General features: G+C 41.2%; 1 protein-coding gene across 1 annotated transcript in view; it reads right to left on the bottom strand.

The window, feature by feature from the left end:
* Positions 1-561: 561 nt before the first annotated feature.
* The window catches only part of LOC139760448 (glutamate receptor-like), a 107,274-nt gene continuing 87,613 nt past the window's right edge, over positions 562-20,222 (bottom strand). Inside the window, exon 9 of the mRNA XM_071683685.1 lies at positions 562-923. Within this exon, the coding sequence (XP_071539786.1) occupies positions 771-923 (153 nt within the window). The 3' untranslated portion in view covers positions 562-770. The remainder of the gene's footprint in view (positions 924-20,222) is intronic.

Here is a 20,222-nt window from a genome sequence, read left to right as displayed (position 1 = left end):
ATCAAGTTTAGCGGGACAGAGGAACATATTTGTTGGGGTGAGAGTCTGAATGGAGAACTTTTTGAGGAAGTGAAATGTTTTCGATACCTGGAAGTGAGCATGGCAACAGATGTATCCATGGAAACAGAAGTTAGTCATAGAGTGGAGGAGGGGTGGGCGAACGTTCTAGGTGTATTGAAAAATATGAGGAAAAACGTCGTTATTCAGAAGGACGAAAATGGTTATGTTTAAAAATCTAGTAGTTCCAACGATGCTGTATGGTTGTGGGACATGGACCATATATGGACAAGGATATGCGGAGGTGGGTAAATTATATCTTTGAAGACAATGTGTTTTTAGGTGGTTTGATTAAGTACGGAATAAGGGGTAAGAGAGAGGTATGGTAACATGAACTCTGTGGTAGAGAGAACCAAAAGTGTGCTGAAATAGTTTGGACATGTGGAGAGAATAAGTGAAGAAAGGCTGAGAAAGAGTGTTGGTTTTATATGTTAGAGGCGGAGGGACATGAAAAAGGAGACCAAATTGGATGTGGTAGGATGGAGTGAAAATGGCTTATAGGTAACGGTAGAGAGTCCTTTATTATTGCCACAATGATCTGCCGTTCCAACTCATCACGAAAAAGTACATCTTCACTGGCTGAGCTACCACACACTCAGTATCAAAATAATGAGTGGGACTTCCTATAGTGGCTACGACCGTAGAGGTCTGGCCTGGCCATGGGTAAGGTTCTTATGTGTCAGGTCTTCAGTAACAAGGCAGTGAATGAGGTCTTAACCCATTATGTGAGACTGGTGAACACCGGTGTGCCGGAGGGCGAGTCTCTCCCCCAGCAAGGTAATGGAGGCAACAATGTAGCCCAGCAGCAGCAGGTAGAATGTACCTTGAAGGTGATCGAGCCTCAGCACCACCTGTCCGTCTTCAGTCTGCGGACGGTAATGTGTGTAATTATAAAAGACAAGGGAAAATTGTGAGGTACTTATGCTTAGTCATCGGTGCAACTATATGGACCGAAAGTTTATCAAGCAATGCTGTGGGTACGGTAATAACAGAATGAAGCTTGTAAGATGGAGGGAATATTCTAAAGAAATGACTGATAGTAACAGAGACAGTCCTATTGGTACAGTAGAAATAGAGTTAGAGAGACAGACAGACAGGTAGACAGACAGACAGGCAGACAGACAGACAGACAGACAGACAGACAGGCAGACAGACAGCGACAGACAGAGATAGACAGACAGAAATAATGGAAGAGGGAGAGAGGGGAGAGGGAGAGAAATGATAAAAGAGAAAGACATGTGCTAGGGTTGAAGCGTTGAGGGAGATGGTAAGGAGTGGAGGTGAAGATACTGAGGAATGGATCTGGAAAGCGTGTATAGAAGCATGGAAAAGTAGTCAGTTTGGATTAAGGTAGCATTCGTTCCAGTGAGTAGAGGAAAGGAGAATCGAACTGAGTGTCCAAACTGTGGAAGCATAATTCACCTCATCAAAGCTGGCAATGACTGATCGTGTTTGATAGATTACGTCATGGTCTTTCTACCAACCTTCATCTGGTGAAACACCATTTGCCAGCAATTTCTCCAGTATCCTACTTATCACACAGACTCATATGTCTAATGATACTTTCAGTAGTCCCTTTCACATTTCCAGGAACAAATTTCAAGAATATCAAATCAACACACCTGCTACAAGCCTTGTAGACCTTACATATTCATGTTTTGACATCATCAGGCTGAATGTTTGTGTCCCGACTCCCGCTGTCTTTCTCTCTTTAGCTTGCTGCTTTCCCAGTTCTACGAACTTCATTTTACTCCTGCGTACATGCCTGCCAATAGGCCTCTGATTCTCAAACTGAGTCATTTCACTTACAGGAACTCAATATACAGCACAGGATATCGTGAGAATTTTTTTCACAAGGAGAGTTGGCGGGAGAAGTTGAAACCCTAACCGTTTTGGTTTTTAATGATCTGGGGCAAATTCAAGACCATATCAGCCACTCCTTCACAATTCTTGATCTTCTGCCTCTAGTCATTTACGTAATGGCTGCGGAGTCATGTCCTCGACCGTTCCATCTGATCTCAGTATTGATTATGACCTGCCATGTCTCCTCTGGCTGCTCCCTCTGTAAACCGGGAAGAGCGACATATGTACCCTCTCCTCGTAGATAATCTTTTTTAATCAGTGACTAAACCTCAGATTCACATCTGGACAGTAACGTCCTCGCTTGGCCCTTCTTAGTATAATCAGTGATGGACTTTCTTGTATAATATTGTTAATTTGTTTAGTGTTTTCTTACTTTTATGTGCTATGTGATGTGTTTTCCGAATGCATATATTTTGTTTGTGTTTTACTTTTGTTGTCCAAGTTTTATAACGCAGTATTTTTCTCTTTTTGTAGATTCCTGATGATGCCCCGATGAAGGCGAAAGCTTGAATATATCAAATAATGGACTACGGACAACTAGTGTTTGAGCACCTACCTAAGGTAGAACAATACTGGGAGAATTAGGAGGTGACTGTATTGTTGACTGGTTGGTAAGGTTATTTAATGTATGTGTGACTCATGGTGAGGTGCTTGAAGACTGGCGGAATGCTTGCATAGTGCCATCTACAAAGGTAAAGGGGACAAAGGTGGGTGCTCAATTTACATAGATATAAGTTTGTTGAGTATTCTTAGGAAATTATATGGGAGGGTATTGATTAAGAGGGTGAAGGCATGTACAGAGTATCAGACTGGGGAAGAGCAGTGTGGTTTCAGAAGTGGTATAGGATATGGATCAGGTGTTTGCTTTGAAGAATGTATGTGAGAAATACTTAGAAAAACAAATTGGTTTGTATGTAGCATTTATGGGTCTGAAGAAGGCATATGGTAAAGTTGATATAGATGCTCTGTGGAAAGTATCAAGAATATGTGGTGTGGGAGGCAAGTTGTTAGAAGCAGTGAAAAGTTTTTATCGAGGATGTAAGGCACGTGTACGTGTAGGAAGAAAGGAAAGTGATTGGTTCTCAGTGAATGTAAGTTTGCGGCAGGGGTGTGTGATGTCTCCATGGTTGTTTAATTTCTTTATGGATGGGGTTGTTAGGGAGGTGAACGCAAGAGTTTTGGAAAGAGGGGCAAGTATGCAGTCCGTTGTAGATGAGAGAGCTTGGGAAGTGAGTCAGTTGTTGCTTGCTGATGATACAGCACTGATGGCTGATTCGGGAGAGAAACTGCAGAAGCTGGTGACTGAGCTTGGTAAAGTGTGTGAAAGAAGAAACCTGAGAGTAAATGTGAATAAGAGCAAGGTTATTAGGTTCAGTAGAGTTGAGGGACAAGTCAATTGGGAGGTAGGTTTGAAAGGAGAAAAACTGAAAGAAATGAAGTGATTTAGATATCCAGGAGTGGATTTGGCAGCGGATGGAACCATTGAAGCGGAAGTGAGTCATAAGGTGTGGGAGGGGGCGAAAGTTCTGGGAGCGTTGAAAAATGTGTGGAGGTAGAGAACGTTATCGTGGAAAGCAAAGATGGGTATGTTTGACGGAATAGTGGTTCCGACAATGTCATATAGTTACGAGGCGTGGACTATAGAATTGTGCAGAGGAGGGTGGATGTGCTGGAAATGAGATGTTTGAGGACAATATGTGGTGTGAGGTGTTTGATCGAGTAAATAATGATATGGTGAGAGAGATGTGTGGTAATAAAAAGACTGTGGTTTAGAGAGCAGAAGAGTGTTTTGAAATGGTTTGGTTGCATGGAGAGAATGATTGAGGAAAGATTGACAAAGAGGATATATGTATAAGAGGTGGAGGAAACAAGGAGAAGTGGGAGACCAAATTGGAGGTGGAAAGATGGAGTGAAAAAGATTTTGAGTGATCGGGGCCTGAACATGCAGGGGGGTGAAAGGCGTGCAAGGAATAGAGTGAATTGGAACGATGTGGTATACCGGGGTCGACGTGCTGTCATTGTATTGAACCAGGGCATCTGAAGCGTCTGGGGTAAACCGTGGAAAGTTTTGTGGGGCCTGGATGTGGAGAGGGAGCTGTGGTTTCGGTGCATTATACATGAGAGCTAGAGACTGAGTGTGAACGAATGTGGCCTTTGTTGCCTTCTCCCAGCGCTACCTCGCGCACATTTGGGGGAGGGGTTTGTCATTTCATGTGTGACGGGGTGGCGACGGGAATGAATAAGGGCAGACAGTATGATTTATGTACATGTGTATATATGTATATGTCTGTGTGTGTATATATATATATATGTATACGTTTGTGATGTATAGGCATGTATATGTGCGTGTGTGGACATGTATGTATATACATGTGTATGTGGTTGGGTTGGGCCATTCTTTCGTCTGTTTCCTTGCGCTACCTCGCTAACAAGGGAGAAAAGAATAAAGTATAATAAAATGAAATAGAATAAGAAGCAATATTAATAACTCTAAGTATGCTGCTGTATTCGATTCTATGTGCATGTGGATGAAAAGGCTTGGGAAATGCGTCAGCTGTTGTTCGCTAATGATACAGCGCTGTGGCTGATTCGGGAGAGAAACTACAGAAGTTGGTGACTCACTTTGGTAAAGTGTGTGAAAGAAGAAAGCTTAGAGCAAATGTGAATAAGAGCAAGGTTATTAGGATCAGTAGGGTTGAGGGACAAGTTAATTGGGATGCAAGTTTGAATGGAGAAAAACTGGAGGAAGTGAAGTGTTTTAGATATCTGGGAGTGTACTATGCAGCGAATGGAAGCTTGGAAGCGGAAGTGTCACAGGGTGGGGGAGGGGGCGAAGGTTCTGCGAGCGTTGAAGAATGTGTGGAAGGCGAGAACGTTATCTCGGAGAGCAAAAATGTGCATGTTTGAAGGAACAGTTTTTCCAAAAATGTTACATGGTTGTGAGGCATGGGCTATAGATAGGGTTGTGCAAAGGAGGGTGGATGTGTTGGAAATGAAATGTTTGAGGACGATATGTGGTGTAGGGTGGTTTCATCGAGTAAGTAATGAAAGGAGAAGAGAGATGCATGGTAATAAAAAGAGTGTGGTTGAGAGAGCAGAAGAAGGTGTGTTGAAGTACTTTGGTCTCATGGAAAGAATGAGTGAGGAATGATTGACAAAGAGGATATATATGTTATAGGTAGAGGGAACGAGGAGAAGCGGGAGACCAAATTGTAAGCGTAAGTATGGAGTGAAGAAGAGTTTCAGCATACAGGACATACAGGAGGGTGAAATTCGTGCAACGAATAGAGTGAATTGGAACGATGTGGTATAACGGGGTCGATGTGCAGTCAATGGATTGAACCAGGGTATGTGAAGCTTGTAGGGTAAACCATAGAAAGTTTTGTGGAGCTTGGATGTAGAAAAGGAACTGTGGTTTCGGTGCATTACACATGACAAGTAGAGACTGAGCGTGAACAAAACTTATTATGTGGACCAGAAGGGAAATTGTTAACAAATCTTATCAACGATAAAGATATCCAATTTGTAAAGACTTTCACAAATATCAAGTTATTATTCTTTGTGTATCTAATAACAGAAGATTCAATGATATTTCTCGTGGTACTGGAGTTAGAGTTAAGAAGTGAGATGGCATTACTCCAGTCAGTACAATGATCAAAGTTTTTGACGTGAATAAACAAGACATTTGATTCTTTTCCTGTTCTTATACTATATCTATGTTGCTTAACTATAACAGAAAAATCCTTACAGTCTGCCCAACATAAAACTTATCACAATTCTACATGTCACTTTATAAGTGCATCCAGAAGAACTTTTTGGGAAGTTCCTGATTAAGATATTCTTTACAGTATTATTGTTGCTGAAGGCAACATTTACATTAAAGATTTTAAGCAACATAGAAAGTAAAGTAAACTTATGATTAAATGAGAGAACTAAAAGATTCTTGTGTCAATGGGAGTTTGGGCTCAACTCTATAAAATGATTTCTTTACTAACTTAAGGGATTTATCAACAAAAGATCTAGGGTACTTTAGCTTGGATCCAATTGCATATATCTTCCCAAACTCATCATCGATAATCTCTTGACTGCAAATACCCTAAGGAACATTGATTGACATGATGATGGTTTCAGAAGTGGTAGAGGATCTGTGGATCAGGTTTTTGCCTTGAAGTACGAATGTGAGAAATACTTAGAAAAACAGATGGATTTGTATGTACCATTTATGGATCTGGAGAAGGCATATGGTAGGGTGGATAGAGATGCTTTCTGGAAGGTATTAAGAGTATATGGTGTGGGAGGCAAGTTGCTAGAAGCAGTGAAAAGTTTTTATTGAGGATGTAAGGCATTTGTACGAGTAGGAAGAGAAGAAAGTGATTGGTTCGCAGTCAATGTCGGTTTGCTGCAGGGGTGCGTGATGTCTCCATAGTTGTTTAATTTGTTTATGGATGAAGTGGTTAGGGAGGTGAATGCAAGAGTTATGGAGAGAGGGGCAAGTATGCAGTCTGTTGTGGATGAGAGGGCTTGGGAAGTGAGTCAGCTGTTGTTCGCCGATATTACAGCGCTGGTAGTTGATTCGGGTGAGAACCTGAAGAAGTTTGGTAAAGTGTGTGAAAGAAGGAAGTTGAGAGTAGATGTGAATAGAGCAAGGTTATTAGCTTCAGTAGGGCTTAGGGACAAGTTAATTGGGAGTCACGTAAGAATGGAGAAAAACTGGAGAGGTGCAGTGTTTTAGATATCTGGAAGCGGAATTAGCAACTGATGCAATCATAGAGGCTGAACTGAGTCACAGAGTGGGGAAGGGGGCGAAGGTTCTGGGAACGTTCACGAATGTGTGGAAGGCGAGAACGTTATCTCGGGGAGTGAAAATGAGGATGTTTGAAAGTATAGTGGTTCCAACAATGTTATATGGTTGCGAGGCATGGGCTATAGATAGGGTTGTGCGAAGAGGATGGATGTGTTAGAAATGAAATATTTGAGGACAATATGTGGTGTGAGGTGGTTTGATCGAGTAATTAATCAAAGGGTAAGAGAGATGTGTAGTAATAAAAAGATTGTGGTTGAGAGAGCAGAAGAGTGTGTGTTGAAATAGTTTGGACACATGCAGAGAATGAGTAAGGAAGCATTGACAAAGAGGAGACCGAATTGGAGGTGGAAGGATGGAGTGAAAAAGATTTTGAGCGATCGATCCCTGAACATACAGGAGCGTGAAAGAAGTACGAGTATTCGAGTGAATTGGAACAATACGGTAAACCGGGATCGACGAGCTGTCAATGGATTGAACCAGGACATCTGAAGTGACTGGGGTAAACGATGGAAAGGTCTGTGTTGCCTGGATGTGCAAAGGGAGCTGTGGTTTCGGTGCATTACACATGACATTAGACACTGAGTGTGAACGAATGTGGCCTTTTTTTCTGTTTCTGGCGCCACCTATATGAAGGAGTGGAGGGGGAATGCTCGTGTGTGGCGGGGTGACGACGAGAATGGACACGTGTATATTTGTATATGTCTCTGTATATATATGTATGTGTAAATTGAGATGTATATATATGTATCTGTGCCTGTATGGGCGTTTATGTATTTGCATGTGCATGAGCGTGGATTGCGCCATCTCCTCCTCTGTTTCCTTGCGCTACCTCGCTAACGCGGGGGGCGGTGGTTAACTATACTAGAAAATAAGATATAATACACACACACACACACACACACACACACACACACACACACACACACACACACACACACACATATATATATATATATATATATATATATATATATATATATATATATATATATATATATATATATATATATATATATATATATATATATATATATTTTTTTTTTTTTTTTTTTTTTTTTGCCGCTGTCTCCCGCGTTTGCGAGGTAGCTTAAGTGTAGGATTTATGTAATTCTCATGCCCAGGTGCATATGCACCAATAATCACCCATCTCTCTCCATCAACTTTCAGTTTTACCCGTATCAATCGAGAATTTACTTTCTTACATTCTATCACATACTCCCACAACTCCTGTTTCAGGAGTACTGCTACTCCTTCCCTTGCTCTGGTCCTCTCACTAACCCCTGACTTTACTCCCAAGACATTCCCAAACCACTCTTCCCCTTTACCCTTGAGCTTCGTTTCACTCAGAGCCAAAACATCCTGGTTTCTTTCCTCAAACATACTACTTATCTCTCCTTTTTTCACATCTTGGTTACATCCACACACATTTAGGCACCCCAGTCTGAGCCTTCGAGGAGGATGAGCACTCCCCGCGTGACTCCTTCTTCTGTTTCCCCTCCTTGTATTTTTTTAACTTTCTAAAATGGGAAACAGATATATATATATATATATATATATATATATATATATATATATATATATATATATATATATATATATATATATATATATATATATATATATATATATATATATATATATATATATATATATATATATATATATATATATATATATATATATATATATATATATATATATTTTTTTTTTTTTTTTTTTGCTTTGTCGCTGTCTCCCACGTTTGCGAGGTAGCGCAAGGAAACAGACGAAAGAAATGGCCCAACCCACCCCCATACACATGTATATACATACGTCCACACACGCAAATATACATACCTACACAGCTTTCCATGGTTTACCCAAGACGCTTCACATGCCCTGGGTAAGATTTTGAGATTTTGAGTGATTGGGGCTTGAACATGCAGGAGGTTGAAAGGCGTGCAAGGAATAGAGTGAATTGGAACGATGTGGTATACCGGGGTCGACGTCCTGTCAATGGATTGAACCAGGGCATGTGAAGCGTCTGGGGTAAACCATGGAAAGTTGTGCAAAGCCTGGATGTGGAAAGGGAGCTGTGGTTTCGGTGCATTATTACATGACAGTTAGATACTGAGTGTGAACGAATGGGACACTTGGTGTCTTTTCCTAGCGCTACCTCGCACACATGAGGGGGTAGGTGGTTGTTATGCCATGTGTGGCGAGGTGGCGATGGGAACAAATAAAGGCAGAGAGTATAAATTATGTACATGTGTATATATGTATATGTCTCTGTGTGTATATATATGTGTACATTGAGATGTATAGGTATGTATATTTGCGTGTGTGGACGTGCATGTATATACATGTGTATGTGGGCGGGTTGGGCCATTCTTTCGTCTGTTTCCTTGCGCTACCTCGCAAACGCGGGAAACAGCGACAAAGTATAAAGAAAAAAATATATATATATATATATATATATATATATATTTATTTTTATTTATTATTTTGCTTTGTCGCTGTCTCCCGCGTTAGCGAGGTCGCGCAAGGAAACAGACGAAAGAATGGCCCAACCCGCCCACATACACATGTATATACATACACGTCCACACACGCAAATATACATACCTATACATCTCAATGTACACATATATATACACACAGAGACATATACATATATACACATGTACATAATTTATACTCTCTGCCTTTATTTGTTCCCATCGCCACCTCGCCACACATGGCATAACAACCACCTACCCCCTCATGTGTGCGAGGTAGCGCTAGGAAAAGACACCAAGGGTCCCATTCGTTCACACTCAGTATCTAACTGTCATGTAATAATGCACCGAAACCACAGCTCCCTTTCCACATCCAGGCTTTGCACAACTTTCCATGGTTTACCCCAGACGCTTCACATGCCCTGGTTCAATCCATTGACAGGACGTCGACCCCGGTATACCACATCGTTCCAATTCACTCTATTCCTTGCACGCCTTTCAACCTCCTGCATGTTCAAGCCCCAATCACTCAAAATCTTTTTTACTCCATCTTTCCACCTAAAATTTGTTGTCCCACTTCTCCTCCTTCCCTCCACCTCTGACACATATATCCTCTTTGTCAAACTTTCCTCATTCATTCGCTCCATGTGACCAAACCATTTCAAAACACCCTCTTCTGCTCTCTCAACCACACTCTTTTTATTTCCACACATCTCTCTTACCCTTACATTACTTACTCGATCAAACCACCTCACACCACATATTGTCCTCAAACATCTCATTTCCAGCACATCCACCCTCCTGCGCACAACTCTATCCATAGCCCACGCCTCGCAACCATACAACATTGTTAGAACCACTATTCCATCAAACATACCCATTTTTGCTTGCCGAGATAAGGTTCTCGACTTCCAAACATTCTTCAAGGCTCCCAGAATTTTCACCCCCTCCCCCACCCTATGATTCACTTCCGCTTCCATGTTCCATCCGCTGCCAGATCCACTCCCAGATATCTAAAGCACTTTACTTCCTCCTGTTTTTCTCCATTCAAACTTACCTCCCAATTGACTTGACCCTCAAAACTACTGTACCTAATAACCTTGCTCTGATTCACATTTACTCTTAACTTTCTTCTTTCACACACTTTACCAAACTCAGTCACCAGCTTCTGCAGTTTCTTACATGAATCAGCCACCAGCGCTGTATCATCAGCGAACAACAACTGACTCACTTCCCAAGCTCTCTCATCCACAACAGACTGCATACTTGCCCCTCTTTCCAAAACTCTTGCATTCACCTCCCTAACAACCCCATCCATAAACAAATTAAACAACCATGGAGACATCACACACCCCAGCCGCAAACCTACATTCACTGAGAACCAATTACTTTCCTCTCTTCGTACACGTACACATGCCTTACATCCTCGATAAAAACTTCACTGCTTCTAACAACTTACCTCCCACACCATATATTCTTAAAACCTTCCACAGAGCATCTCTATCAACTCTATCATATGCCTTCTCCAGATCGATAAATGCTACATACAAATCAATTTGTTTTTCTAAGTATTTCTCGACCCCGGTATACCACATCGTTCCAATTCACTCTATTCCTCGCACGCCTTTCACCCTCCTGCATATTCAGGCCACGATCACTCAAAATCGTTTTCGCTCCATCTTTCCACCTCCAATTCGGTCTCCCACTTCTCCTCGTTCCCTCCACCTCTGACACAAATATCCTCTTTGTCAATCTTTCCTCACTCATTCTCTCCATGTGACCAAACCAATTCAAAACACCCTCTTCTGCTCTCTCAACCACACTCTTTTTATTACTACACATCTCTCTTTACCCTTTCATTACTTACTCTATCAAACCACCTCACACCACATATTGTCTTCAAACATCTCATTTCCGGAACATTCACCCTCATCCACAAAACTCTCTTTATAGCCCACTCCTCGCAACCAAATAACATTGTTGGAACCACTATTCCTTCAAACATACCCATTTTTGCTTCTCGACTTCTGCACATATTTCAACTCTCCCACAACGTTCGCCCCCTCCCCCGCCGTATGATTCACTTCCGCTTCTACGGCTCCGTCCGCAGCCAAATATCTAAAACACTTCATTTCCTCCGGTTTTTCTCCATTCAAACTTACCTCCCAATTGCCTTGTCTCTCAACCCCACTGCACCTAATAACCTTGTTCGTATTCACATTTACGCTCAGCTTTCTTCTTTCACACACTTTACCAAACTCAGTCACCAGCTTCTGCAGTTTCTTAACCTAATCAGCTACCAGCGATGTATCACCAGCGAATAACAACTGACTCACATCCCAACTCCCTAACCAACGGACTTCATACTTGCCCCTCTTTCCAGAACTCTTGAATTCACCTCCCTAACAACCCCATCCATAAACAAATCAAACAACCATGGAGATATCACACACCCCTGCCGCAAACCAACATTTACTGAGAAAAAATCAATTTCCTCTCCTCCTACTCGTACACATGCCTTACATCCTCGATAAAAACTTTTCACTGCTTCTAACAACTTCCCTTCCACACCATATATTCTTAATACCTTCCACATAGTATCTCTATCAATTCTATCATATACCTTCTCCTGATCCATAAATGCTACATACAAATCCATCTGCTTTTCTAAGTATTTCTCAAATACATTCTTCAAAGCAAACACCTGATCCACACATCCTATACCACTTTTGAAACCACACTACTCTTCCCCAATCTGATGCTCTGTACATGCCTTCACCCTCTCAATCAATTTACCAGGAATACTCAACAAACGTATACCTCTGTAATTTGAGCACTCACTTTTATCCCCTTTGCCTTTGTACAATGGCACTATGCACGCATTTCGCCAATCCTCAGGCACCTCACCATGAGACATACATACATTGAATAACCTTACCAACCAGTCGACAATACAGTCACCCCCTTTTTTGATAAATTCTACTGCAATACCATCCAAACCCCTCTACTTGCCGGCTTTCATCTTCCGCAAAGCTTTTACTACCTCTTCTCTCTTTGTCAAATCGTTTTCCCTAACCCTCGCACTTTGCACACCACCTCGACCAAAACACCCTATATCTGCCACTCTATCATCAAACACATTCAATAAACCTTCAAAATACTTACACCATCTCCTTCTCACATCACCACTACTTGTTATTACCTCCCCATTAGCCCCCTTCACCGAAGCTCCCATTTGTTCCCATGTCTTACCCACTTTATTTACCTCCTTCCAAAACATGTTTTTATCCTCCCTAATATTTAAAGATACTCTCTCATCCCAACTCTCATTTGCTTTCTTTTTCACCTGTTGCACCTTTCTCTTGACCTCCTGCCTCTTTCTTTTATACATCTCCCAGTCATTTGCATTATTTCCCTGCAAAAATCGTCCAAATGCCTCTCTCTTCTGTTTCACTGATAATCTTACTTCTTCATCCCACCACTCACTACCCTTTCTAATCTGCCCACCTCTCACGCTTCTCATGCCACAAGCATGTTTTGCGCAAGCTATTGCTGCTTCCCTAAATGCTTCTCATTCCTCCCCCATTCTCCTTACGTCCTTAGTTCTCACCTTTTTCAAATCTGCACTCAGTCTCTCCTGGTACTTCCTCACACAAGTCTCCTTCCCAAGCTCACTTAATTTCACCACTCTCTTCACCCCAAAATTTTCTCTTCTTTCCTGAAAACCTCTACAAATTTTCACCTTCGCCTCGACAAGATAATGATCAGACATCCCTCCAGTTGCACCTCTCAGCACATTAACATCCAAAAGTCTCTCTTTCGCGCGCCTATCAATTAACATGTAATTCAATAACGCTTCTTGGCTATCTCTCCTACTTACATATATATACTTATGTATATCTCTTTTTTTATACCAGGTATTTCCAATCACCAGTCCTATTTCAGCACACGAATCTACAAGCTCTTCACCATTTCCATTTGCAACACTGAACACCCCATGTACATCAATTATTCCCTCAACTGCCACATTACTCACCTTTGCATTCAAATCACCCATAACTATCACCCGGTCTCGTGCATCAAAGCTGCTAACACACTCACTCAGCTGCTCCCAAAACACTTGCCTCATGATATTTCTTCTCATGCTTAGGTGCATAGCCGACAATTATCATTAATCTCTCTCCATCCACTTTCAGTTTTACCCATATTGATCTAGAGTTTACTTTCTTTCACTCTATCACAAACTCTCACAACTTCTGTTTCAGGAGTAGTGCTACTCCTTCCTTTGCTCTTGTCCTCTCACCAACCCCTGACTTTACTCCCAAAACATTCCCAAACCACTGTTAACCTTTACCCTTGAACTTCGTTTCACTCAGAGCCAAAACATCCAGGTTTCTTTCCTCAAACATACTACCTGTCTCTCCTTTTCTCTCCTTTTGGTTACATCCACACACATTTACACACTCCAGTTTGAGCCTTCGAGGAGGATGAGCACTCCCCGAATGATTTCTTTTCTGTTTTCCCTTTCAGAAAGTTAAAATACAAGGAGGGAAGGGTTTCCAGCCCCCCCGCTCCCGTCCCCTTTCGTCGCCTTCTACGACACGTGAGGAAGCATCCTTTTTCCCCTATCCCCAGGGAGCAAGTTGATGATTTGATTATACACCAGTCAATATAATGGTCATAATGTTTACCATGATTAAACAAAGCAGTTGATTCTTGTCCTCTTCATATACTATATCTATGTTACTTAAGTCTGACATAAAGATCCTTACCAGTCGGCCAAACATAAAACTATTACGTTTTTACAGGGACCTGTCAACACAGACCTCAGAATTTTCTGGTGAGATTTTGATTAAGATATTATTTATGATATTGTTATTGCTGAAGGCTAGATTTACATTAAAGGATTTAATAAAAAAAAAGAATATAAAGGTTTGTGTATTCCAGTTTGTCAAAACCAATTGTTCCAAATTTTCCAAAAAAAATCATCAATGTTATTAACAATTTCAAAAGAGATATTGATATACTCATACTAAAGCAGGTAAGGGTAACACATTTGTGATTATAGACAAAGATAGCTATTCATCAAAAATGAGTGATCTTTTATTTCATGATGCAGTATACTTTAAACTTTGTAGAAATCCTCTAGAGGCAGTTAATTCTCACTTTGTTAAAGAACTGAAGTTGTTGAAAAGTAATTATCCTCTCATCATCCAGACTCTTCATATGTCCTGGTTCAATCCATTGACAGCACGTCGACCTCGGTATACCACATCGTTCCAATTCACTCTATTCCTTGCACACCTTTCACCCTCCTGCATGTTCAGGCCCCGATCACTCAAAATCTTTTTCACTCCATCTCTCCACCTCCAATTTGGTCTCCCACTTCTCGTTCCCTCCACCTCTGACACATATATCCTCTTGGTCAATCTTTCCTCACTCATTTTCTCCATGTGACCAAACCATTTTAAAACACCCTCTTCTGCTCTCTCAACCACACACTTTTTATTGTCACACATCTCTCTTACCCTTTCATTACTTACTCGATCAAGCCACCTCACACCACATATTGTCCTCAAACATCTCATTTCCAGCACATCCATCCTCCTCCGCACAACTCTACCTATAGTCCATGCCTCGCAACCATATATCATTGTTGGAACCACTATTCCTTCAAACATACCCATTTTTTCTTTCCAAGATAACGTTCTCGACTTCCACAGTCTTCAACACTCCCAGAACTTTCGCCCCCTCCCCCACCCTATGATTCACTTCTACTTCCATGGTTCCATCCGCTGCTAAATCCACTCCCAGATATCTAAAACACTTCACTTCCTCCTGTTTTTCTCCATTCAAACTTACCTCCCAATTGACTTGTCCCTTAATCCTACTGTGCCTAATAACCTTGCTCTTATTCACATTTACTCTCAGCTTTCTTCTTTCACTCACTTTACCAAACTCTCTTACCAAGCTCTCTCGTCCACAACAGCCTGCATACTTGCCCCTCTTTCCAAAACTCTTGCATTCGCCTCCCTAACAATCCCATCCATAAACAAATTAAACAACCATGGAGACATCACACACCCCTGCCGCAAATCAACATTCACTGAGAAAAAATCACTTTTCACTGTTCCTACACGTACACATGCCTTACATCCTCGATAAAAACTTTTCACTGCTTCTAACAACTTGCTTCCCACACCATATGTTCTTGATACCTTCCACAGAACATCTTTATCAACTCTGTCATATGCCTTCTCCAGATCAATAAATGCTACATACAAATTCATTTGCTTTTCTAAGTATTTCTCACATACATTCTTCAAAGCAAACACCTGATCCATACATCCTCTACCACTTCTGAAACCACACTGCTTTTCCCCAATCTGATGCTTTGTACATGCCTTCACCCTCTTAATCAATACCCTCCCATATAATTTCCCAGGAATACTCAACAAACTTATACCTCTGTAATTTGAGCACTCACTTTTATCCCCTTTGTCTTTGTACAATGGCACTATGCAAGCATTCCGCCAACCCTGATGCACCTCACCATGAATCATACATACATTAAATAACCTTACCAACCAGTCAATGATACAGTCACCCCCTTTTTTAATAAATTCCACTGCAATACCATCCAAACCTGCTGCCTTGCCGGCTTTCATCTTCCGCAAAGCTTTACTACCTCTTCTCTGTTTACACAAATCATTCTCCCTATCCCCTTTCACTTTGCACACCACCTCGACCAAAAACACTCTATATCTACCACTCTATCATCAAACACATTCAGCAACCTTCAAGATACTCACTCCATCTCCTTCTCACATCACCACTACTTGTTATCACCTCCCCATTAGCCCCCTTCACTGAAGTTTCCATTCGTTTCCTTGTCTTACGCACTTTATTTACCTCATTCCAAAATATCTTTATTCTCCCTAAGATTTAATGATACTCTCTCACCCCAACTCTCATTTGCCCTCTTTTTCATCTCTTGTTTCTTTCTCTTGACCTCCTGCCTCCTCCTTTCATAAATCTCCCAGTGATTTGCACTATTTCCCTGCAAATATTGTCCAAATGCCACTCTCTTCTCTTTCATTAATAATCTTATTTCTTCATCCCACCACTCACTCATTACCCTTTTGTTTGGCCAACAATCGAAAATTTCCAACTATTCTCCCTTTACTTAACAATCAATACCTTCTATCAACCTTAGCGTGGAAGTGGTAAATGATAATATGTTACCATATTTAGGCTGCATGATCCATAGAGATAGAAGCATATTCAAGCTTATCGTATAGAGAACACCCATCAATTTCTGTTTGTATATCTATCATTAATCAGCTTAACATGACAGAGTTAAATTATGATCATTCCAGTCGATGTTCCTGAAGGTATTACGCATATGCAGTCCGGACTTTATCTATGATGAGTTTATTAGATGAATTCTATTGGGTCCAAGTTAGAGTATACTAGATCCTTCATTGATAATTCCTTTAAGTCGGCAAAGAAAAATATCTATAGAGTTAAAACCAAAAATCTTGTAGTTCTCCCTTTTACTGATATTCTTTCCACTTTAGACTTAAGCAATATCAATTTAGTATATTAACAGGAAAAGAATCAAATGCTTTGTTTAGTCATGTTCAAGATCTTGACTATTGTATTGACTGGAGTAACACTAATTCAGTTATTAAATGTAATTCTGATCCCACGAGAAATATCAATAAATCTTCTATTATCAAATACACAAAAAAATTTACCTTAGTTATAATTAAGGTCTATACAAACTGCATAGCATTGACATAGGCAAAAATTTTCAACAGTTCCCTTTCCTGTCCACATAATGTTATATGTTATATGTTATATGGTACTGCGCGTTCATATAAACTATATTCGTGTATTCATACCTCCGTGTTGTACAGTTCGGTTCTGTAAAATGCTATCTACTGGTTGTGTGAGCCTATGGGAGACTACCAGTGGAAACCCTGTTGCTCAGCAACGTGAAACGAAGGGTATCCGGGTACATAGTAGTCGAATAATCATTTCCTTTTTGGGGGTGATCATAGCCTAGCGGTAGCGTCCCCGCCAGCTACGCAGGGGCTCCGGGCTCGATCCTGGCTGTACGAGGATTGTATTTTTTTTTTTTTTTTTTTTTATACTTTGTCGCTGTCTCCCGCGTTTGCGAGGTAGCGCAAGGAAACAGACGAAAGAAATGGCCCAACCCCCCCCCCCCATACACATGTACATACACACGTCCACACACGCAAATATACATACCTACACAGCTTTCCATGGTTTACCCCAGACGCTTCACATGCCTTGATTCAATCCACTGACAGCACGTCAACCCCTGTATACCACATCGCTCCAATTCACTCTATTCCTTGCCCTCCTTTCACCCTCCTGCATGTTCAGGCCCCGATCACACAAAATCTTTTTCACTCCATCTTTCCACCTCCAATTTGGTCTCCCTCTTCTCCTCGTTCCCTCCACCTCCGACACATATATCCTCTTGGTCAATCTTTCCTCACTCATTCTCTCCATGTGCCCAAACCATTTCAAAACACCCTCTTCTGCTCTCTCAACCACGCTCTTTTTATTTCCACACATCTCTCTTACCCTTACGTTACTTACTCGATCAAACCACCTCACACCACACATTCTCCTCAAACATCTCATTTCCAGCACATCCATCCTCCTGCGCACAACTCTATCCATAGCCCACGCCTCGCAACCATACAACATTGTTGGAACCACTATTCCTTCAAACATACCTATTTTTGCTTTCCGAGATAATGTTCTCGACTTCCACACATTTTTCAAGGCTCCCAAACTTTTCGCCCCCTCCCCCACCCTATGATCCACTTCCGCTTCCATGGTTCCATCCGCTGACAGATCCACTCCCAGATATCTAAAACACTTCACTTCCTCCAGTTTTTCTCCATTCAAACTCACCTCCCAATTGACTTGACCCTCAACCCTACTGTACCTAATAACCTTGCTCTTATTCACATTTACTCTTAACTTTCTTCTTCCACACACTTTTCCAAACTCAGTCACCAGCTTCTGCAGTTTCTCACATGAATCAGCCACCAGCGCTGTATCATCAGCGAACAACAACTGACTCACTTCCCAAGCTCTCTCATCCCCAACAGACTTCATACTTGCCCCTCTTTCCAGGACTCTTGCATTTACCTCCCTAACAACCCCATCCATAAACAAATTAAACAACCATGGAGACATCACACACCCCTGCCGCAAACCTACATTCACTGAGAACCAATCACTTTCCTCTCTTCCTACACGTACACATGCCTTACATCCTCGATAAAAACTTTTCACTGCTTCTAACAACTTGCCTCCCACACCATATATTCTTAATACCTTCCACAGAGCATCTCTATCAACTCTATCATATGCCTTCTCCAGATCCATAAATGCTACATACAAATCCATTTGCTTTTCTAAGTATTTCTCAAATACATTCTTCAAAGCAAACACCTGATCCACACATCCTCTACCACTTCTGAAACCGCACTGCTCTTCCCCAATCTGATGCTCTGTACATGCCTTCACCCTCTCAATCAATACCCTCCCATATAATTTACCAGGAATACTCAACAAACTTATACCTCTGTAATTTGAGCACTCACTCTTATCCCCTTTGCCTTTGTACAATGGCACTATGCACGCATTCCGCCAATAATCAGGCACCTCACCATGAGTCATACATACATTAAATAACCTTACCAACCAGTCAACAATACAGTCACCCCCTTTTTTAATAAATTCCACTGCAATACCATCCAAACCTGCTGCCTTGCCGGCTTTCATCTTCCGCAAAGCTTTTACTACCTCTTCTCTGTTTACCAAATCATTTTCCCTAACCCTCTCACTTTGCACACCACCTCGACCAAAACACCCTATATCTGCCACTCTGTCATCAGACACATTCAACAAACCTTCAAAATACTCATTCCATCTCCTTCTCACATCACCACTACTTGTTATCACCTCCCTATTTACGCCCTTCACTGAAGTTCCCATTTGCTCCCTTGTCTTACGCACCCTATTTACCTCCTTCCAGAACATCTTTTTATTCTCCCTAAAATTTACTGATAGTTTCTCACCCCAACTCTCATTTGCCCTTTTTTTCACCTCTTGCACCTTTCTCTTGACCTCCTGTCTCTTTCTTTTATACTTCTCCCACTCAATTGCATTTTTTCCCTGCAAAAATCGTCCAAATGCCTCTCTCTTCTCTTTCACTAATACTCTTACTTCTTCATCCCACCACTCACTACCCTTTCTAAACAGCCCACCTCCCACTCTTCTCATGCCACAAGCATCTTTTGCGCAATCCATCACTGATTCCCTAAATACATCCCATTCCTCCCCCACTCCCCTTACTTCCATTGTTCTCACCTTTTTCCATTCTGTACACAGTCTCTCCTGGTACTTCCCCACACAGGTCTCCTTCCCAAGCTCACTTACTCTCACCACCTTCTTCACCCCAACATTCACTCCTCTTTTCTGAAAACCCATACTAATCTTCACCTTAGCCTCCACAAGATAATGATCAGACATCCCTCCAGTTGCACCTCTCAGCACATTAACATCCAAAAGTCTCTCTTTCGCACGCCTGTCAATTAACACGTAATCCAATAACGCTCTCTGGCCATCTCTCCTACTTACATAAGTATACTTATGTATATCTCGCTTTTTAAACCAGGTATTCCCAATCATCAGTCCTTTTTCAGCACATAAATCTACAAGCTCTTCACCATTTCCATTTACAACACTGAACACCCCATGCATACCAATTATTCCCTCACCTGCCACATTATATATATATATATATATATATATATATATATATATATATATATATATATATATATGTATATATATATATATATATATATATATATATATATATATATATATATATACATACATATATATGCCTCTACTACACGCAAGGAATACGTAGGAAGTACACATAACCACGTGGAAAATGAAAC

Source organism: Panulirus ornatus, chromosome 37, assembly GCF_036320965.1.
Source record: "Panulirus ornatus isolate Po-2019 chromosome 37, ASM3632096v1, whole genome shotgun sequence".
In the NCBI taxonomy this organism is placed as follows: domain Eukaryota; kingdom Metazoa; phylum Arthropoda; class Malacostraca; order Decapoda; family Palinuridae; genus Panulirus; species Panulirus ornatus.
The sequence above is the reverse complement of the archived record's forward strand: the minus strand, read 5'-3'. Positions and strand labels throughout refer to the sequence as shown.